The sequence below is a fragment of the Danio rerio genome, chromosome 21, assembly GCF_052040795.2.
Source record: "Danio rerio strain M-AB ecotype USA chromosome 21, GRCz13ab, whole genome shotgun sequence".
NCBI lineage: Eukaryota > Metazoa > Chordata > Actinopteri > Cypriniformes > Danionidae > Danio > Danio rerio.
Genome location: NC_141041.1, coordinates 12,268,918 through 12,292,764, shown reverse-complemented (window position 1 = coordinate 12,292,764; position 23,847 = coordinate 12,268,918). Strand labels below are relative to the sequence as shown.

At 33.7% G+C, this 23,847-nt stretch overlaps 1 protein-coding gene and 1 long non-coding RNA gene across 8 annotated transcripts in view; one reads left to right on the top strand and one right to left on the bottom strand.

Annotated features, from left to right (window-relative positions):
* The window catches only part of prlra (prolactin receptor a), a 55,113-nt gene that overhangs the window by 15,703 nt on the left and 15,563 nt on the right, over window positions 1-23,847 (bottom strand). For 4 of the 7 annotated variants that reach the window (NM_001431060.1, XM_087299481.1, XM_087299480.1 and 1 more), the window contains 4 exon segments: window positions 435-601; window positions 3,269-3,438; window positions 7,760-7,892; window positions 9,483-9,577. In NM_001431060.1, the coding sequence (NP_001417989.1) occupies window positions 435-601; window positions 3,269-3,438; window positions 7,760-7,892; window positions 9,483-9,546 (534 nt within the window). In that variant the 5' untranslated portion in view covers window positions 9,547-9,577. 7 annotated transcript variants of the gene reach the window in all.
* On the top strand, window positions 16,487-23,229 carry LOC147838789 (uncharacterized). Its single transcript, XR_015520074.1, has 2 exons — window positions 16,487-20,914; window positions 21,431-23,229. It is a non-coding gene; the product is annotated as an uncharacterized LOC147838789 (long non-coding RNA).

The following is a 23,847-nucleotide window of genomic DNA, read 5'->3' as shown; positions in this document are numbered from 1 at the left end:
TTTAAAAAAGTAACAAGTATAAAAAAATGTATTCAACACAGTGTTGATCTAGCATAGAAGTGTTACTATTACAGCTAACTTTCAAGTTGTGCCCTCTAGGGGGGGCTAATATAAATGATGTAGTGCGAACAGGGTAAAACCCTAAAAAGTTCAAGGGATAGTTCACTAAAATTGTAAAATTCCTTCATCTACTCATTCTCCTTTTGTTCCAAATATGACTGTCTCTTTTTTTCTGTTGAGCACAAAAGAAGATATTTTGAAGAATGTTGGAAATATGTAGCCATTAACTTCTAAACCATTCATTTTTCCTACTATGGATGACATTCTTCACAATATCTTCTTTCGCGTTCAACAGAACAAAGAAGCTCTGTTTGGAAGCACTTGAGCATGAATAAATTGTAAGTAAATTTTAATCGTATTTATTTTGAACCCACCACCCATTCTTTATCCTCTTCTTGTTTAACCCGTAGCTGGTAATGCAGTGTGATCCATCCAGATCGGGTGTCTGCGGTCCGTGGTTTGTCCCAGGAAACTTTGACGAATGGATCCCGGTCCTCGTGAATCACAACCGCTTTGACGTTTTCCGGAGTATTCGGTTGAACTGTGGGTAAAAAAAAAGAAGATCATGCTTAAGGTTAAGTAGAAATTCACACCACACTGGCTTATTACTTGCCTATTATTAAGACATTAACTGTTTATAATCACTTATAAATTACAATCTTATTTTAAATCCCTAATCCTACAGGTCGCTCTTTACAATGAGCTTTCATTAGATAATGTAGTTACTAACATGAACTAATTATAAACAATACTTGTAGAGCATTTATTAATCAGTTTAACATTAATGCGTTATTAACACCCAAATTCATACTTGTTAACCTTAGTAAATGCACCAGGAGTTAACATGAACTAACAATTAACAACTTTATTTTATTAAATAAAGTTAACGAACATGGACAAATGTGGTAATAAATGTATTACTTATTGCTTGTTAATGTAAGTAAATGCATTGATTAACAATAACTAATACAACCTGATTGTAAAGTGTTACCATCCTACCCTAAACCCAACTACTACCTTAACTAATAATAAGCAACTAATTAGTAGTTTATAGAGGTAAAAATATGAATTAATGGTTTGTTAATAGTGGAAATTGCACATTTAAAAAAAAATGTGACCAAAAAAAGATATCATAGTAAGTCTAGTAATAGTAAGCAAAAAATATAGTACAACAGCAAAACCTATTTACTCCTTTTATACAAGTACTCTGATTTGAATATGGTGTATAGTATAAATCTGAGAAAGCTGAGTTCATAATGGAGGCTTCATATTGACAACATTACAATTATAAACAATAATATCTATGGTGGTAGTACAAACAAACAAAAATCTAGATTTTAAGTATATATATATATATATATATTAATATATAGATATTTTAAAGACTGTTTTCTCATAAATAGTCAGAAATCTGTACATTATCTTCACGTAAATACAATAAACTTCACAGTTCTTTTAATATCTGACTTTTTTTCATTTAAAAAGTTTAGAAAACATTTTACTCCATGTCGAAAAAAAGAGTTTGTAAACCTGACTTCATCCAATGTTGAGATTTTTGTGCTAGAAATGTATGCGGAATTAGCACATGTTTAAAGGACTGCAGTAATGCCTCCTTTGGGAATTTTTTTTCATTAATTTGATTTAAATTTTTTTTAATTAAAGTGTTTTTGCACCTTTCCTAGTTTAGACTTATTATGCATCTATACATATTACCATCTTAAGTTAACAGTTGATGTCTGATAAAAAAACACCATTCTTGCTTGTCTAAATTTTAATTAATTATCCTATTAATATAAAAACAATATACACAAACACACACACACATAATAGTTTCAACAACTCATTTCTAATAACTGGTTTATTTTATCTTTGCCATGATGACAGTAAATAATATTTTACCAAAACGATGGTTTGTTGTGTAGACTATTGAAAAATATATAGCTTGAAGGGGCTAATAATTATGACCTTAAAATTGTGTTTAAAAAAAATATCTGAAAATATCCGAAAAAATATCCGAAATAAGTGTGTCTAGTCAATATGTCTAGCCGAAATGATCAGACATGCTGTGTAAATTTCCTTGCTCTGTTAAACATAATTTGAGAAATATTTTAAAAAGAAAAGTAACTTTTAAAGGGTGGCTTATAATTCTGACTTCAACTGTATACATAGCAACATATATATATATTTACACTTAGAATGAATAATATGAAAAATACTGTTGCATATATATATATATATATATATATATATATATATATATATATATATATATATATATATATATATATATATATATATATATATATATATATATATATGCAACAGTATTTTTCATATTATTCATTCTAAGTGCTTTCTGATATGCTTCACCAAACAGTGAATTCTGTAATAAACTGAATGAAACTGGCATAATTCCAGTCTATTAACTCTCAGGTCTCATTTGCTTACACTCTGTACATCGCAAACCAGTTTTTCAGTTTGACAGCCCGTAGTAACCCAGCGCTTCGATTATATTTAAGTCATTAAAACATCCCATTTTGTGGTCCATAAAGCGCCATGCAGGTTTGTAATGACATAAGGGCGGATAAACAATGGCTTGTTGCTCTTTTTTTGGGATGAACCATTGATGTAGCGTTCTGTACATTCAGCAATGACGCAGAAAACTAGTTTCTTCCAGTCTGGGCTAAAACACTAGTTAACACCTAATAAGGTCAAACGAAGTAACCTTTGCACACAGACTTGAAAACTTGCTGAAGAATGAAGAACAAACAGAAAAGCGTGCTTCACGTGGAGCTTTGCCCCTTCAGCATAAATAATAAAAATAAAAAGAAACATTAGTTAAAGTTTAGTCCATTATAGTCAGACATATGAGTTAATGATAAGACATATCTGGACAGATCTCTCAGATCAAACCAGCGTCACATGACAAATAGAGCAAGATAAAACTAAAATGGCTACTAAAAATAAACAACGACTTATTTTTTTAATCATTTGCCATAATAATTCTCAGAAATGCTAATAATTTACTAACAGAATAACATGCTTTTGCAATGTACAGACAGCGATAACATTTCTCCTATTCACGCAACCAGTCTAATATTTACTAATTAACCTAATTACGAACAAATGACTTATTATGCAAAAAGAACACGAGGTGAAAAGTTAATGACGGAAACAAATGAGCATCTATAAAAACAGAAAGCTTTACCAATATAGACGACGTCCACCTCCACGGGTTCTGAAATGTTCCTGCCCAAAGCATTGGTGGCCACTACTGTGATGTTGTAGTTCACCCACAGCGATGTGGCATTTTTGTCGAAGAAACAGGAGTTCTCGCCTGCGGTTTTGTAATCGGGACACTCTTTGACCGTCTCGGTGCTGAAAAGAAGAGATGTCGACAGTCAAATACATACTTGGAAACTGAATTAGACACCAAAATAAAAGAATATGCACTGTAAAAGAGCAATAAGTCATGTCAACAATTGTGTTTATGTGCATAACTTAATAAAATTAAGTTCAGACAACACTCTACTTGTTCAAACCACTTATTTGTAATGAGCTGAATCAACAATTTTTTTAGATATTTGGGATTAAGTAATTAGTTTGTTTAATCAACTTAAATTTGTATAAACAATTGAGTTAATTTAATCGATTTGTGTTAAGTCAACATGAAGGAATTGTGTGGAATCCTGCATTATTTACAGAGAAGTTTAATGACACGTCAGTTAAAATAACTTTAATTTCTTTCCCTTCGGCTTAGTCCTTTATTTATCAAGAGTCGCAACAGTGGAATAAACCGCCAATTATTCTAACATATGTTTACGCAGGGGATGCCCTTCCTGCTGCAACTTAGTACTGGGAAACACGTATACACTCATATTCACACTCATACACTATAAACAATTTAGCCTACCCAATTCACTTATAGAGCATGTCTTTGGACTGTGGGGGAAACCGGAGCACCCGGAGGAAACCCAAAATGCAAACACCATGCAGAAATGCCAACTGGTCCAGCATGGACTCGAACCAGCGACTTTCTTAACACACCTCCTTTTTTAGCCTATGGGCGCACATACTGTATAAGTGCAAATGCATTTGCTATTTAAACAGCTTGGTGCAAAACGTCAAAACAACACTTGCGTTGAGCTGAAACTAGCAAACAACATTTGTGTTGCGCCTTGTACCAGGTGTATGATAGGGCCCTGTAAGTGAAAAAAACTGTAAGCGAGAAAACAGTTAAACAGACCATCTGCAGCGTGAGAATAAAGAACAAGCCTCCTCCAATCAGCCTCTTTACTTTCTCTTTCTCTTTACTTTTAGTCTTTACTCCTTTTCTTTCGTGAATAAGGAAACGGTGTTGTATGCACTCCACTGAAGACATCCATTAGCCTCCATATTTAATTTTGTTTTTGAAGAGCAAAGATTTGTTTCAAAACTATTTCTAAATTCAGTTCTAATTTCCAGCAAACGAATAAGTGTAATGACGAAGTGTGGTCAAAAACGTTATCCAAACACACGTCCTATTCTTATTCTTATATGGTGATGCAGACGTCTCCAAAACCCGACAGGTGGACAAATCTAAACTTGTTTTTATTAAAAATGCACATAATAAATAATACTGCAAATAATAATAACATTATACAAATGCAAACTGGCATGAATAAACTGAAAAAGCCCCATGAGATGAGGCACGGAGATAGTAGTTTTTATATTTATGGAGAAAATAATAATTTTTGTAACATTTTAATACTTAATTTATTTTCATTTGTAAAGATATTTGTGTGTTACTGTAAATCCTGTGTATATTAAGCAATGGAAAAGCATTTGAACCCACATAGCCGCATAACTGTCGCGCTCTGCGCTGGATTTTCAGTTGGTCAATAGTACAGTCTATTTCAGTTATAGCAATGCGCCAGCAATGCTCCTTTACATGCCTTTAATTTAGACCAGCACGCCCATGACTCCACAAAGTGGCACAAATGGATTTGCTACTTAACCAACATTGCGCAAAACGTGAAAATTAGAGTTGTGCTGGTCTTAAAATATTATAAAAACGCATCAAACACATCTTGCGCCTTATTGCGCCAGATGTATGATAGAGCCCTTTATGTATCAAAACTTATTTCATGAACGCCATATAGTCCAAAACTAATTTCTTTCTTGATTTTTTATTTCTTAAGGATGTCCAATTGTCTGACAAAATTGAATGTTAAAAAACAGCCTTATACAGCAAAATAAATTTGCATAATAAAACAATACAATTGCTCTGCTTCTCTTAAGTCATTTACACAGAAGTGAATTTAATTACAGTATTTATGGTAAGTCATTTTTAAGTAACTGTAAATAAATCACCTAAAAATGAACAGTAATCCTTTACCTTTTCAGTGGATAAAACATTTTATTACAGCGACTAGTTACTTTGTAATTCATTGTCCTCAACACTGATCACCACAACAAGCTTATCTTGTACTGTAATACATTGCTTGACTTGAACATCAGAGTTCAGCAAGTTACTTTCATGTAAACATTAAAAAACTCACTTCAACGGACTTCATGCCATCAATATTCAGTAAGAACTGTACACAAACTGATCGAATGTACAGTAATACCACATAATCCTGCATAATGTTGTCATAACACTTCATGGCACTAATAAGGGTAAGGTCTGGTGAAAAACCTGTGTGTATCTGACAGGGTGTGTGGGCTAAATGCAAGTCATGTGTGTCTTTCTGCTCATTTTTGCTTGGAAACCAAGAAAAAAAGGGCAGGAGGGAAACTAATTTGCTGCTCATTACTCCTGCAGGTTGAAATGCACTGCTCATTATTAAAGGAAAGGGCAAGACACAGCAAGACCTGTGATAGCTCATTGGAAACCAAAGAAAAGAGTTCAAAGAAAGGCATAAGAAAAATATATCTACTCCGAACTTTCTTTTGAAACTCGTTTTTTCCATGTATTTTAGCATAGGCTCAGAGATTAATAAACACCCTTTCAAAGTATACTCCATTTGCTAGCATGTGCAGCCATGGGTGCTGAACAGTAAAAATGTCTACAAAAAAGATGCCATGATCTTGTCAATTCAGAATGGACTGGAGTTTGATCATTTCAAATTGTAAACAAACAAGCACAAAAGTCAATGAAACTGCAGCATTTGAGACATTATTTGCATAAATTATTATTATTATTATTATTATTATTATTATTATTATTATATGTTGTTGTTATTATTACTTTATACTATTATTATTATTATTATTATTATTAATAATTTATTATAATATTATTATTCTTGCTATTATTTTTTAATATTTGTTAATATTATATTATTATTACATGTTAATATTATATATAATAAAAATAATTATTATTATTACTATTTTATTTTATTTTAGTATTATTATTTATTATTATATTATATTATATTATTATTCTGTGTTTTTAAAAATACATTTTATTATATATATTTTTTCTTTGCATTCATACTTGTATATATATTTTAATGCTGCATATTTCATGTCCGTAAAGTGTCATGAGATGCTTTCTTTAATGCGCTATATAAAAATAAAGTTTATTATTATTATTATTATTATTATTATTATTATTATTATTATTATTATTATATGTTGTTGTTATTATTACTTTATACTATTATTATTATTATTATTATTATTATTATTAATAATTTATTATAATATTATTATTCTTGCTATTATTTTTTTATTATTTGTTAATATTATATTATTATTATTACATGTTAATATTATATATAATAATAATAATTATTATTATTACTATTTTATTTTATTTTAGTATTATTATTTATTATTATATTATATTATATTATTATTCTGTGTTTTTAAAAATACATTTTATTATATATATTTTTTCTTTGCATTCATACTTGTATATATATTTTAATGCTGCATATTTCATGTCCGTAAAGTGTCTTGAGATGCTTTCTTTAATGCGCTATATAAAAATAAAGTTTATTATTATTATTATTATTATTATTATTATTATTATTATTATTATTATCCGCAACCGGTCCTTTAAACCTATAGGGCTTTATAATTTGTTTGTCACATTCCTGAAAGTGCCAGACTGAATCTACAGATTTTTTTGTTTTATTATTTGTAATTATGCAGATTGATTTTGCTGCTTCAGCCACAATATTCTAAGGGTGAACTTGCAGTACATTAGGAACTGCATTCTTCGAAAATTAAAAATGATTAATAAATCCAAATGAAATCGTCCCTTAAACTTCACATTGTGCCTTCAGTTTTGGGCTCAGGTGCACTTTGCATTCACACTACAAGCGTACTGGGTACCAAGCCAAAGCCCAACCAAACCGCAACCTCTTCCAACCAGGCCAGGGCTGATTCGGAGCACTCACACTTGTCAAACGAACCAGGAAATTTGACTGGGCACGGTTCGAATAGCATAATGTGAGTGCAACCTTAACCATGCCCATCTTACTGTTAGTTTTCTATATGGAATGATGCACAAAAGGAAAGCCCCGTTCCCTGCTAAATATTCCATTTAATCAACATATTGAAATAAGTCTCAGCAACTTCCAGTTCATGCAAACTTTAAGTAACAACTTCAGTATACAGGTATGCATCCTTTTGCGGTTTCTATAAGCAAAAAAAAGCAAAAAGAGGTCTCAGGTCTACAAAGGGTAAAAGTAGAATAGAAACTTACTTCTCCAGGCGGTAGTAGAGGGCATATGTAGTGGGCAGACCTCCATCATCTCCAGGCTCCCACCAGCAGGTGAAGGTCTCCTTCTCTGGGGAGCGACAGCTGGTCAGTCTGGGTTTGCCTGGAGGACTGACACCTGCACATACATTAAGCAGGTTTACAGCACATTAGTGGAATTCACTATCACGTTCACATTCACATTTGGCAAAATGGGGTTGAAATGCATGCCAGACTGTAAATAGTCACATTCAGTTTGAAAAAAAAAATACTTTGATTTGTATTGCATAATTAAGGTGCAAATCCGTGCAAATATGTAAGTTATATTACATTAATTGAACATATATTGGGGAAAATATGCATACATGTATATTATTTTACATACGCTACCTGACAAAAAACTTGTAAGTTTTAAGAACAACAAATAATAACTTCGAGTTGATTATTGGGTATCAGAAGTGGCTTATATGTAAGGAAAAAGCCTCTAGATTACGCTTATTTATCCTATCCTGGTGAAGAATTCACCCTCTCCTGTGGTTTGTAATGTAATGGGCAGCACAAATGATACCTCAGGCTTTTGATGTTGCCATCCACCATGCAGATCTCTCACATGCCCCCATACTGAATGTAACTCCAAACCATGACTTTCCCTTCACCGAATTTGACTAATTTCTCTGAGAATCTTGTGTCTATGCAGTTTCCAGTAGGTCTTCTGCAGTGTTTGTGATTATTAGGATGCAGTTCAGCAGATGATTCATTAGCAAATTCTGCCTTCTGCCACTTTTCCAAGTGATCAACTAGTCAAGTTATTATTTGTTGCTCTTACAACTGGGATTGACAACAAGACTTTTGTCAGGTAGTATACATGCATATTATCGATAATTATATATAAATATATAGATTTTTTATCAATATTTTATATTGACCTGTAGACATTTCATACAATTAAAATATATTTTGAAGAAATATTTGTAGTTTATAAAATAGAACATACATGTAAATGAACATTTGACTTAAAATGCATATCTATTAAAGGAAATCCAGAAAACCACATCGCATTTTAAAGTGGTAACTCTTTTTTTTTTCCAGAACTATACATTTGCTTGAAATGAAATTATAGTATATAATTAAGAAGTTTTGTTATCTGTGACAACTGAAATGAAATGACAATTACAAAAAAGTGATTTTGATTAAAACAAAAACAGACATCTGCCCCTGGCCTCAGATAATCGTTTCATTTACATGTACCCCAATGACAGAAACAGTATTTGTTTTTTTTAGTTTTAAGCTAAAACTCAATAATATTGTTACATTTAGATTAGCACTTTAGCATCTAAAGTAAATGTACGGTGCTTCAAAAATAAAAAGTTAAATAAGCATTAGTAAAACTGCCATCCTAATTTTCAATATTTTCAATTTGAATATCTTTAAAATGCAAATATGGTAATTTCTGAACTCTAACAACTTCTCTTTCAGCAAAAATGATTATCAGCATTGAGAACTTTTGTGTTCTATAATCCTTTCATGAATAGAAAGCTCAAATTACATATTTTTTTATCTATCATCTAATATCAACATCAATTAAATGCATCCTTGCTGAACATCATCGTATTTATTTTTATTTTACTGACCCCAAACAATATGTCCACAAGAAGATAATATCGGCTGTCCTCATCATTACTCTAGGTTCATCAGCAATATTCATAACACTCATATTAATAGCGCTCACCTGCTGCTTGCGATATTAAATCTGCAATAAAGGTCAAAATCAGCACAGCGGCGGAAATCCTCATCATCACCTAATGTCTTCCAAACTCCTCAGATCTGTCAGAGATGAGAGAAAAACCACTCATTAATTCTGAATGACTCCTTTGGCATAACGAGCTCAGTAATCCTTTATTAAATTTCAGACATACTTTAATATCCATAACAAACATCAAATGGAGTCCTGTGCTGAGTGATTGGCTGTTAAAGAGAGCAGAAGCATGCAGCTGTAAGCGATTCATGAAGCTTGTTTGTTTAGTATAAACAGAGGACATACAGAAATTGTGCTGTATATAATGTAGATGCTGACGTGGGAGTATTTGAACAAAAACAAAGTCATTTACTTGGAAAATGTTCATTGTTGTCTCGTTTGTAAACCCACAGCAGTCAGATTAAAAAATAAATTTGCAAAAAATAGACCAACAAAATAATGTTTAATACATCCTGATGCAAACTTAATATTGCTATAGCAGCACCTTTGTTCTGTTTTTAATGAATTTGATTAAAATACATAGCTTAAAATTTAAATGAAATTAGAGCAAAAAAAGTCACTTTTTTAACTCAGTATTTTTGTCGTTTTCCTGTGCATGTATTATTGTAAAATATCTATATAAATTGTATATATACAGTGTTGGGGAAGGTCACTTTAGAAAGTAATGCATTACAATATTGAGTTACTCCCCAAACAAGCAACTAGTTGTGTTACTTAGTTTTTTTTTTTTTGGTAAGTAATGCGTTACACTACATTTGAGTTACTTTTGAGTTACTTTTTCTGATGTAGCTGAGGCTTGATCTATTTCAGAGCTTGTAGGACTTTTTTTTTTTAAATAGAAGAGTTCTGCAATTAACAACACACTCTATAACCTGTATTTATCTTTATGATATCTTTATGAAAAAAATATTAATGTAACATTGTTATTTTCAGAGAACTTCCTGACCCCAGAGCTATACATGCTGTATTTACAGATTAATGAAAGTTTAAAGCAATGCCTTCACTACTTTTGTACTTTTTGCCTTATTAAAAGGCAAAATCACAGTCAATTCTTATAATCCTCTTTTCCTTTTCTTCTATTTGTTCAAAATAATGAGAAAATCGTAAATGCAGAAATGTAAGTCTCTGCCATCTTCATTTCTGTCTGTTGCTGCATTCTCTTATTGCGTGCAGGATTTAATGTGACTACGAATGTTTTTTAAAAGCAATTAGACTAAAAAGTAACTTGCATAACATTTTTATCAAGTATCTCAAATATTGTTACTTAAATATTAAAAGTAATGCGTTACTTCACTCATTACTTTGAAAAGTACTATTATTACACTACTCAAGTTACCCCCAACTCTGTGTGTATACATTTAAATATTTAGATATATACTTTTTTCAAATAGTTAATTTAAATATCTTTCTCTGAATTCAATAATTTTTTTATCTTGCAAATGTGATCTGACTTTTTTCTCTCTCAGTTTCAAGTGTATAACAAACAATTATGACTTTCAATCTCTGAATTGAGATAAGGTTTTAAAGAGTTTTGTTCATTTTTTTCTTATGAAGACAATGTAAGTCTTATGGAAGACAATCAGATTTTTAAAGATATTAACAAATGTTTTGCAGGTTTTATTAATTTTAAGTTAAGTTAAGGTAACTTAACCTTAAGTTAAGGTAACTCAAACCATTTGAGGAAACAGATTGGAACAAACCATTTAAGTTCAAAAACGAATGTAAACGAAGCAATTTGAGCACAGTAACCCCCCCCCCCCCCCCCCCAAAAAAAATGAAGAGAACTCAAACTAACTTGAGTACTGTAAAATCCAATGAGTTAAGGCAACTCAAACCATTTGAGGAAACCGATTGCAACAAACCATTTGAATTAAAAACGAATCTATATATAAGTACTGTGAACTTACTCCATTTAAGTTGAATAAGGTATTTAATTAACTGATTACCTTCAACACTGAGTTCAAAACTCTTTTTAAATGAGTAAAATTAACTTTCAGTTTATTTTGAGTGAACTACACTCATTTCATTTGATAAAGCTGACTGTTGGGTTTTACATTGTTGTAACTCACAATTTTGACTTGTCTCAGAATTCGTAGAAAACTTTATTTTTTCGAAATTGCAAGTTTATATCACACAACTGCGACTTTATTTCTTAGAATTGCAAGATATAAAGTTCAAATTCTGATTTTAAAACATCTTAAAAATCTTTTCAAATTTACATCTCTCAATTAAACATCAAAAAAATCTGAACTGAAGTTTTGTATCAAAAAAATTGTGAGAGAAAATTTGTCACAATTCTCAGATAAAAATGTGCATTAACCTTTTTTAGTATTTAGGGCAGGGAAATGGCTTCCATAGCCTTTACATTGTTTGTTTTTGAGATCAGATTTCATAGTTTTTTTCTAGAAATACTCCTCCAGGAAGACAAACACCTTTATCTGTGCATCAAACTGCTTTGTTTTATACTTGTACCCATCACAGTTTCACAATAATCACTTACTGGACATCATGCCGTTATTTTACGAGTATTTCAATAATTTGTTCTTTCACTACTTCTTATCAGCAGACGATATGAATCATGATCTGTTTCATTTCAGCTCGTATAGTTGCTGTAAATCTATTTTCATGAGGTTTTGCAACCCACTGCCAACAAATTAAAAATATAGTGGTCATCAAGCTGCCATTTTCTACAGTTTTACATGGAGAAGCTGCATTTAAAAGAGTGGGAATTTTCCTGCTAGTTTTATTGGTCGCTTCTGGTTGTTTACTACATGACAGACTTTGAGGCAAAGGTTTTTCAGTATCACCTTGCTGCCAATGGAAGAAAGACTTTTCATGTCAAACGTCCAGAAGGAATTGCTGAACTCATAAAACTGGCAGACAGATTCATTACTCAATTCAAAGGTTTAAAGGTCTAAGGAAACATTTTTCAACTTGAACTATCGACACTACAAACTCAGCAAAACACATGTCTGAATTATGATATGTTACAGGCAAGACATCAAATCTTTAAATATGGGGTGAATTATATTATATTATATTATATTATATTATATTATATTATATTATATTATATTATATTATATTATATTATATTATATTATATTATATTATATTATTATTATATTATATTATATTATATTATATTATATTATATTATATTATATTATATTATATTATATTATATTGTAGTATATTATATTATAGTATATTATATTGTACTGTTTTACAATATATTATATTATATTATACTGTTTTATATTATATTATATTATATTATACTGTATTATATTATATTATATTATATTATATTATATTATATTATACTGTTTTATATTACATTATATTATATTATATTATATTATATTATATTATATTATATTATATTATTATATTATATTATATTATATTATATTATATTATATTATATTATATTATATTATATTATATTATATTATATTGTTTTACATTATTGTTTTACATTATTGTTTTATATTATATTATATTATAAAAATATTATATTATATTATATTATATTATATTATATTATATTATATTATATTATATTATATTATACTGTATTATACTGTATTTAATAATTCTGATTTCAACTGTAAATATGTATTGGGGTTTATACTTTTTTTACTGCTCTGTTGCATTTCAGTCACAAGATTTTCAAAGAAAATGAAAAAAGCTTAATCAATGGATCGATTACACTAGTCGATTAATTAACTATTAAAATATTCGATAGCTGTAGTTACAGTAGCACCAATAACTTACAGAGGCAAAGAAACACCAGAGAGTAATATAGGGAGTGAATTGAAGTGTCTAAACACACAGCAAATACTAACCAGAACATAAAAAATGGATGAGTATTTATAACTACACTATAAAAAGTCTTTTGTTGGCTCAACTCATAACACCTAGTTCCTTTTTTACATGGAAATGTTTTGAGTTTTACTTGCTTACTTAGAAAAGTTCAGCTAACTAAAGTGGAAGTTTTCAAAACGCCATCCAGTAAGTTCATCTAAATAAAGAAATATTTTCAAAACTGCATCCGATGTGTTCAGCAAAATGAAAGATCGGTTCTGAGAAGTTAAATTTCACAATAAATTTCATAATACGAAATTTATGACATGATTTTGTAAACCCATGATTATGATATTCAAACAACCACATGGGAAGGTTTTACAACTGTCTCTGTTGGATTTATCTGTTGTGAAATATTAAACAAGACCAAATAACAACTTAGAAACATCGCTCAGTGTTATTTTACATTCAGTTATTTCATTTCAGTGCCAGAATACAATTAGTGTCACAATCACCAGTGATCTAATCCTTGTAGATCACTGGTAAACACACAGTTCACTAAAGAACTACAAATCCATCTGTATATGGACTACAAGATTCAGTCATGCACTGCACACACACACACCGCTTCCTAATCCTACCTGATTGCAAACACTCACAGCTGAAGCTGCTCATGGACTGATTACAAGACTATTTTAACAGCACGCACACATACACATTGTTGCTGAGTCTTGTTGAACAGTTTTGTGAACATTACTACGTATTTTCCTTACCTTGTCTTGTCGCGTTTTTGACTCTTCCCTTGTTTGTTTGTTTACGTTGCCTGCTGTCTACCTGTACTGACTATCACCTGTATTTGACTACGACTTTAAATTTGCCGAAATACATCTATTTGCTCCTGATTGCAACCGTTGCTTGCCTGACCTTTATAATAAACCCTGTGTTTGGATCCTCACTTCCTTGTCTGCATCACTTTACATTACAATTAGTCTTGCCCGGAAACCATAAAGAATGGTTTATTTTACTTGTGTCCACTGTTTTCTGTTGTACTTATCTATACTTATAATATTTTATCCAGATACACCCCAACAAAATTATCCCAAACAATCTAAAAGGATGAATTCTATCCATATAGAGCTATTCATGTCATCTTGTGAAATGGTAATCTCAGATACAGTCCCTATAGAAAGTCATCATGCCCCTATGAAATAAACACTTAATTTGTCATACATCCTAAAATCAAATCACACTCCAAATAACTTGCTCAGCCTTTGAAATGTTTAGTAGCCTTCTCCTACCGATTGCCTTTCTAAATCTTTATCCCGGTCTTTTGAAAAATGTAATTAAAGGTATAGATTTTCACAGGGTATGATGATTTTCTATAGACACTGTATATAGGCCTATTGCATAAAAAATAAATATCACAATGTCAGTTTTTCCAATAACATGGAGCCCTAAATGATGATATTATTTTAGAATATCGCACACTCCTAGCTTGAATGAACTAAGTCTAGATCAGATGTAGCATGTAAACACAGGCTACTTTCACAGTTTGAATATGTATTTTCTGCTCCATCCTAAAAGCTCTTTCCCCAAACCTCAGTTTGTTTCAGCTTTAAGTGCTGCCGGTGTAAGCACTGAAATAATATGCAAATACATTTGGCTTCCGACTCTTCCGCAGAATCAGCTTAATCTCCAGACTACCATTAATCTGATGACCAAAATAAGCTCCAGGCACATGGAAAGCATGATATCAGGGCTACAGATTGAGACAGACGTAAACATGACAGAGAAAATGAGGGAGAGATGGAACTTTTATTTCCCCTTCTGAACCGGGTGGCATCACAGATTAAAAAAAGGAGGGGGGAAAAGCTTGTCCAGCTGGCATTTTCTCTATATCTGATTACGTAAGGGATTATATCATCAACAGACCCGGTCAAACTGTGTTTGGCTTTATTTAGGGCTTCACTCGGACTCAATGTAAAGTGGAATAGTGACTGACAGATACTGGCAGCCCACCAGCACCTCAATGAGTTCATCAAGCATGAAGATTGAAGGAGCCCACTGGACTGGTGCTTTTCATTGTGCATAAATCAATGCAATTACAGCTATGGAATGCTGAAAAAGTATCCGGTAAATGGTGGATTTGAGATGAATCTAGTTGACTAATTTGTGAATAAGTAGCTATGTTTCCATCCACCGTTTTTTATGCACATTTTGAAATATTATTTACATTCAGTCATTTAGCAGACGCTTTTGTAACAAGCGACTTACAATTGAGGAGGCACTCAGCGATTTAACAATAAGAGGCAATACAATAATAATTCCTTACATTTATATAGTGCTTTTCGGGACACTCAAAGCGCTTTACACATTTTTCCCAGAAATCTTCTCATCCACCTGGATGACATGACGACAGCCATATTGCACCACACTGCCCACCAGCTGATTGGTGGAGAGAAGACAGAGTGATAAAGCCAATTATGATATAGGGATGGTTAGGAGGCCTGTGGGCAAATTTGGCCAGGATGCCAGTGTTTAATCCTACTCTGTTTTGAAGGACATCTTTGGATTTTTATTGTTTCATTGAGCAGTACAGAGTACCCATCAATATACTGGGGTGTTAGGACCCATACAGGCCCCAGCTGGCCTCATTAACACCACTTCCGACAGCAACCTAGCTTTCCTATGTGGTCTTCCATCCAGGTACTAACCGGGCAAAGCCCTGCTTAGATACAGCAAGCAACCATTTGAGAGTTGCAGAGAGCTATCTGCCGGCCAATTGACCTTATTCTCCAAATATGAGCGGGCGCAACCATTTGAATCATTTTGGCTCGAGACATCCGGTCCCATTCACTTCCATTCATTTTTAGATAATACAACAACACACAAGTAATTTAACCGTTTTCTGCTGTTTATTATTCCTATTCGTTTCATCCATAGACACCTGAATCGTAAGTTCTAAAACAATCTTAAAAACAAGCGCATTTCCGAATCGAAGAATAAGGTCAATACAAACAAAAGGTGCTGGTTATACATAAGAACTGTTTGTGCTCGGAGCATTAAATGCTAGACTGTTTTTTAGACACAGAAGAGTGTTTCTACAGATGGTTTGTCTGTGTGAATGACACTTTAGAAATGCTCCGTTTCGGTTTTGTTTTGTTTTTAGAGAGATAAGAGTGCTACTACAGTTGGTTTGTCAAGCCCACTCACCTGTGATGCACTGTTTTTTTTTTAATTAGATGTTGAGTGATTGTAAGATTCAAATGTTCAAAAACTGGTGCAAGTGTCAGTTTAATGTCAAAGAGATGAAAGAGTGTGTTTTCTACAGGTGGTTTGTCAAGCCCACTCACCTATGCGAGGCACACTCGGAATTGCACATATCACATTAAAAATGCTTAATGGAAATGCCACAGAGTTTTATGCACAACTGAGTAGGATACTTTTTTGAAAAAATAAATTCCAGTAATCGCATCAAGAAAAGACATGTGATTTTGTTTTAACAAAGCATGTCATGATGGGACGGAATTAGTAGACAATACAGAAGAAGAGTAGTCTTCAACCACAAGGTCACTGGATCAATAGGTACCAGGCAGCAAGAGGTTATTCATTATTTCCTTTTTATTTACTATCCTGGCCTTTATTTTGAAAAATGACCGTATGCTCTCGGTTATATCCCGATCACTTGAGCGATCACTTTCACCAAATTGAGTAAGAAACAGACGTCTTTGGATAGTTTCTTTGCTAAGAGGAAAAGGCCCAGTGAAAGACCCAAGGAACTGCCAAGGAATAGATCCGCAACCCATTTGTGAACAAATCAGGTGATTCCACCATGTCTGTGCAAGACTATCATCTGCTGGAGATCGCAAATGATGGTGGTCTTTTAGGAGCTGTTCGCATATCGCTTTTCTAGAGTTTGCGCAAGTTGTTATTTTCAATGGAGGTGCACCCACGGTAAAATAATCAAGTGTTAACTGGTCGACGGTGATAAATAGGTTCTGGACCACTGGCCCAGAGGACCAAACACAATGTAAAACATCTGAAATGTTGTTTTGAACATTCTAAAATCCTTCAGCCAAAGTCTGTCATCAAACTTGTCCTTTGTTGCATCAACACATGTCATTTGAGTTAACTTGATTGTTTTATGTTCATTCCACCTAAATTTATAAAAATGATTAAGCACCCCCCCCCCCAAAAAAAAAAAAAACAATTCTGAATTGTGTTTCAACTCATTTTAAATAAATCGTTTCAGCAAGAAATTTTTTGAGTGTACTCACTTATTAATATTCATATTCTGATCTAACAGTGTTTCTCTGTGGCCAGTCCTATCACCCACTGTCCCAGTCCTGTTAGTCAGCCCTCAACAGCAGTGCTCTACTTTCAGTCTGTTCCCCTCATATGTAGGACTCTCCATTGTCATTCATGAATAGGTCAAACTCTCTGTGAAAGCTGGCGGTTCATCTAGGGTTAGTCTTTGATATGACTTGGCAGGGATTTGAAAAACAGCACATTTAATGGTGTTGAGGAAGTTGAAAAGAAAAATCATCACTCCCCTGCTTGTCAGCGTCCTGAGAAGTGTCTGGCTAAGAGCTGTCTTAAGATGCTAATTTGGAGTAGTCAATTGGCTTATGGTGTATGTCTTTGGATGGTGGGAGGGAACCAGGGAGAACATGCAAGCTCTGCATAGAAATGCCAACCAGCCCGGTGAGGGGCCGAACCAGCGGTGTTCTTGCTGTGAGGCAACAGTGCTAACCACTGGGCCACTGTGCTGCCTTATCAGGAAAGGGGAGGAGTAGGGGTGGAAGGGGGGATTCTTCAAGATGAAGATGACTGGAGTGGAAAACTCTGATTAGTTATAGTTTGTCGGTATATATCGGATTGGTGCAAAATATGGAGCTGATGCGATGCCAGCTGTGTTTAATCATAAGCATGTGATCCTCTCGAAATTAATTTATAAATAAACCGCACATCAAGAGGTACCAAAGTTGCTACTTTTGACATCCCTAATCAAGAGTTTAAACTGAAAATACTTAAAAAAACAGATGCTTGTTTGTTTGTATGTTTCAGTTTCAGAGCTACAAGCTGTAAGAGCTCCTGTAACCTTATAAACATGAAACACTACACTACATTTTCTGATATTTTTAACAAAGGTGTTTATACATCACAGGAGACATAGAAGCATCTGTAATTTTTAACTGTAAGAGAAAACTGGTTAGTTTGGAGTCTCGTTTGCAGTATTTTTGTCTTAAAATCAGCCCTGTGAATGTCACAGAATGTGCTGTGGCAAACAATGACCAGTAATAGATGATGACAAATCAGTTTATCATAATTATTCATGGAACTATGAGTCCTAACATTAGACGTTTCTCTCAATTATTCATGACAGCACGTCAGGAAAGCAACCCTGACACAGCATGTGCTGCCACTTCAATCTGTGAGACTGCAAGCAGTATTGAAGAGATCCATTTGTAGATCAATAGAGTGTTTGTGGGAATTCTTATAAAACAAAAACATTGCTAATACTCTCAACAGACCCAGAGACTTGGCCATAAACGCAATGAATTCATGTTTTCACAGTTCCATGATGTGACCAATAGCACTGCTAATTCAAACAGCACAACATAAGCTATTAAATATGAAGCAGCATGTGTGTTTTCAATGTGGCTTACATTAATAGGGAGCAATGCCACATTAATTGACAATCAAAGCTATAGTAAAGTTAAAGGTGGATCAATGACTCTGTAATTTTCAAAACACAATGTTAGGCCAAGTTTAATCTACATGTAGTAATAACACACACACACACACACACACACACACACACAACACTGCACAGGCATGCCTGACATATTTAAATCCTGCCATTATCTATACAGAAACACGATAATTGTTGATCTTTTTCAATCACAGTTTCAAGATGTTTCAAGCCAAGCACTTAGCATAAAAAATCGCTTCAAGCAAGACCTTTTAATAAACCTGAAGCTATCTTGCATTGATTTATCGACTTATAGTGGATCCTTGCTCTTGGGCAAACAAATGCTGAACTCTGAACTGTTGCAGAAATAATAAACAATCAGTGAACTTAACTGACTCCTAAATTAGACCCAGTTTAAGTCTGAAATATTTGAGCTTGTCCACTTTTGGCCACTGAGTCAAAAACAGATTCAATCTGGTTGCTTTTGTAGCGCAGATGCTCAAGTCCTTGAATCTGCTTGTATGTTCAAGCTACTTACAGTGGGGTAAATAAATAAGTATTGAACACATCATGTTTTTTTCAAGGGAATAATATTTCTGAAGCAGCTGTTGACATGGAATTGAACCAAATTTTGGTAAAAACCCAAACAATTCCAACATAAAACAAAATGAAAAAATCTGAAAGATGAGTTATTTTTAGTAACAATCGAATGACACAAGGTGAAAGTACTTACTCAAATGTACTTAACACTTATATAAAGGTTTTTTTTTTGTGATGGCAGCTTAAAGACGCCTCTCAAATGGAGAATGAAGTCACATGAAGTGTTCAGGTGTAAATTTCTCAAGCAGAGTGTAAAAATCTTGATAATTTTGTGGGTCAAATCTGATTTTAATTTGATTTAATTTCATATTGGATTCAAGTCAGGTGACTGACTGGGCCATTCTACAGCTTTGCTGCATCCCAATTCGCATAATTCTACTACGCCCTAAAAGTATGTACTTTTTTTGTGAAGCAAAAGTTTATGTTTTTGAGTGTGCAACAGAAGAGTATGCAAGCTTTGGGACATACTACTTCCTCTTTAACAGATCGTTGTGTTGCTTAGTTATGTCCCCTGTCAATCATCCACACATCATCCACATTTCTGTCGTATTTAATTTCCTACCTCATTACAAAAGCAGCAGCAGGTTAATCTCCCATTCACGAGTCTTTCATGCAGAGAAATCTCCTCAGGTCTTTGGATAATTATGCATTCAGACATCCAAACGAGTCTTTATATAAGTTCAGTATTGTTGTTGCAGATGAAATATAACACAGATAATGCGGTTTAAATATTGTTGGGCTAGATATTGACTAACAGTCATTCTAACATCTTTACTGAAGCTTCTCTGCTTGACGGTTGGTCTCGCGCGTCCATCATGTTTGTAGTTTATCAACACTTTTCACATGTGTTTGTAGTTCTAATCGAATTAGCGTCCAATGCGCAATGCATTGTGAGCAATATCAGCAGTTAGAGTATGGATGCTTCTACACTTAAATTTTTTACCTGAAATAAGAAACCATCTGAGAACCTCTGGCATACTCTTTTCAACATACTATGGTTTGGAACATACTAATTGTAATTTCAAATACTAATTAGGATGGATAGTATGCGGATTGGGACGCAGCACTTGATTTTCTTTCTCTGAAAGCTTTTGAGAGTTTCCTTGGTTGTGTTTGGATCATTGTCCTGCTGCAATGTCCACCCTGGTTCCATCTTCATCATCCTGATAATGCAGATGTTGGACTGAAGCAGCTAATATTCATTTCCAAAGAGGAAGGGCAGAGGGTTGCTGAAGAGCTACTGAGAGATTTCAGCTGCTGTCTTGGCTTTCACTGCCTTTCTGCACCTTCCTTTCTTTATGTGTTCATTACTTTTTCCCTGCATCATTCCATCTTATTGCGCATAACCTAATTTCAAGTCAATGGCACCTTTAGAAATATGTTTTCTGAGAAAAATGGTGACGTCTTCAATACTTGTTTTACACACTGTATTTAAAATGAGCTAAATCAACACAATTCTTGGGTTTTTTAAAGGGAGAACTAACCCTAACCCTAACTTATGCTCAACCCTAGCTCATTCTGGAAACGTAGCCCCTCAGATGTTTCTGGAGACAGCGATTTATGTGGCCGGAGGTACGTACGGCCGCGTTTATTTTTTTTCGAGCAAACGCTGCAGGGTGGTGTGGCGCCGCTCCGCTCCTCCTCTTCGTGCTCGCCGGCCGACGGCTCGCCTCCGAGTGGAGGGCTTTCCCGATGCAACCAGTTTGTCCGCTTAGCTCACCCCAGCCGCGGGGACGATGACCGGGATCGAGTCCGGGGAACAGCGGTTCCAGAAATCAGGTAAGATGAAAAACAGAATCCGAAAAATAAGGGCGAGAATGTGGCGGGATCCGAAAACGCGGTCGAAATCGAGGGCTTTTGCTTTTTTTTTTTTTCTGGATGGCTTTTGCAAACTGTCGCTTGGGTTTGAGGAGGAAAAGGAGGACGGCCTGGTCGGCCGATCCGGCGGCTTTTCGCGCGAGAAGAGCACGGGCACGAAAGGCACGCGCTCCCGAGAGGCGCCCGAGACGTGAAAAAGCGCGCACAGCGGCCTCTCGCGGATCCGCGAAAACAAAAACGCTCGAATACGTACCTCCCGGGACGTATCTCGCGGTCCGCAGAAACGTCCGCGGGGCTACGTTTCCACAATGAGCCCGGGTTGCTTATGCTTGATCCACTTAAATGTACAAAAAACTAATGAGTTAACTTAATTCCTTTATGTTGCCCTGACACTAAACATTTTTTATAATAATTGTCATGTCAATAATAATTACAGGAATTTACGAGTTCAGCTGAATTGCATACAAGCGTACAGCTATGTTCTCTACTCATAATATAGGCTCTAATGTATTCCTGCTGGCCAATTATTTACAGCACTGGCATTTTTCTCATTCAAGATTCACTGGATGGAAGCCCAAAATGCATTTTATTTAGTTTCCATGGCTACAAGCAAGCACCCTGTTATGTTTTCAAGAGAACTGCTGTATTACCGTCTTTGCTAATGGGTTAAATGATAAATATAGACATCTGAATGTACTTGCTCTTAGTGTGTACTGAAACAACCCATGTCACCTCAACCTCTGACACGGAGAGGACTTTGCATTAATTCATGACTTCTAATTGAAGTATAGATAGTAAAAACATTACAAAACCTGAACTGCGTTGGAATATTCTACATTTAATGCACTGACTGCCAATAATTCATTTATATTTTAAAAGAGGTCACCTGCTATCCAACACTGCTTTATTTAAAGGGAAATTCAAATACTATGGAAGTCAAAGGTTCTTCAACATTCTTCTGAATAACTTTTAAAAGAACAACAACAACAACAACAACAACAACAAAAACTGTTTGGAACAAGTCAAGGTTGAATAAATTATGGCAGAATTTTTATTTTTCTGATGAACTGCTCCCTTCTTAAATTAAAATACATTAAAAATATCATTGTAAAATATTATTACAATTTAATTTGTTTAACAATTAGAGCTGTCCTAAAACTAATGAACAACACCCATTCTTGTTGTAGGACAATTTTGAAAAACATGTTTGATCCGCTTTAAATGTTATACTATACATGGTTACATTTTAATTAATTAAAATTAAACTTAATATTTAAGTCACATTAACTACTATGTACGTACATTATAGGAATCATTTGGTACAGAGCATTTCTTATTAGAAATGTCCCAATCCAAATTTTTTTGCCTTGAGTCCGAGACATTTGATTTTGAGTATCTACTGATACCAAAATCTGATCCGATATTTTTATAAGAAATTAAAAAAGAATAAAGAAGAGCAAAGAAATGGATCCAGGATGTTCCTTATTTTTTATTTAATTCACCTTATTTTAACATTCAACAACTCTGTTAACAAACGGAGCACTTCTGTGAGGTAGCTTGAACAATCAAGTAATAAATACCATAAATTCCTCCCTTTTGGACTTTAGTGCAAAAGTAAATATAAAAAAAATTCGAATATAAAACATTTAAAACTTAAAATACCCGGCAGGCAATCCCAATTTTACATATCTCACAGTTTGCTATAGCAATGTTGTCGTCATTAACTTTAAAATACCTCCAGACCACAGACATGACCTGCGTCCCAAATGGTAAATAAAAAAAAAAAAAAAAAAAAAACTTAAAAATAATAAAATAAGTTAATAAACAAATCAAACAAATAGTGCATAAGTATGCGATTTGGGACGCAGCTACTCTCACGCTTTCCGCTTTAAGCCGCTTCCGTGTTCTACTTTGCCGTCATTTAATAGTGCCGTCAATAGTGTCTCTTCAACAAAGTCATGTTATGCCGCACACGTTGCAGTTTCCATGTGGTCAAGAAGTCTCTTTGCCACTGCATAACTATAGATGCGTTAAAAAAATAAAGACAATATACTGTATATACATATTTAAGTCCTGATCGGATGGCAATGTCTGATTCCGATCGAGTCTGAAACCGCGTGATCATCCCGATTTCCGATCGCGTGATCGGATCTGGACATCCCTACGTCTTATGTACATACATGCACATATATTGTAATTATTTGCATGTAATTACATTAATAATTACACCGTTTACTCATAACCTACAACTTAACCAACCTTAAACCTATCCATGCCACCAAATCTGTCCTTAACCCACCAGCATCCCAGCTTAATAGGACCATAAATCCTATGCAATACAATAAGAACATAATAACTACACTGTACTCATTTGTGATGTACTCTAAGTACATATATAATCTGACTTTAAATGAA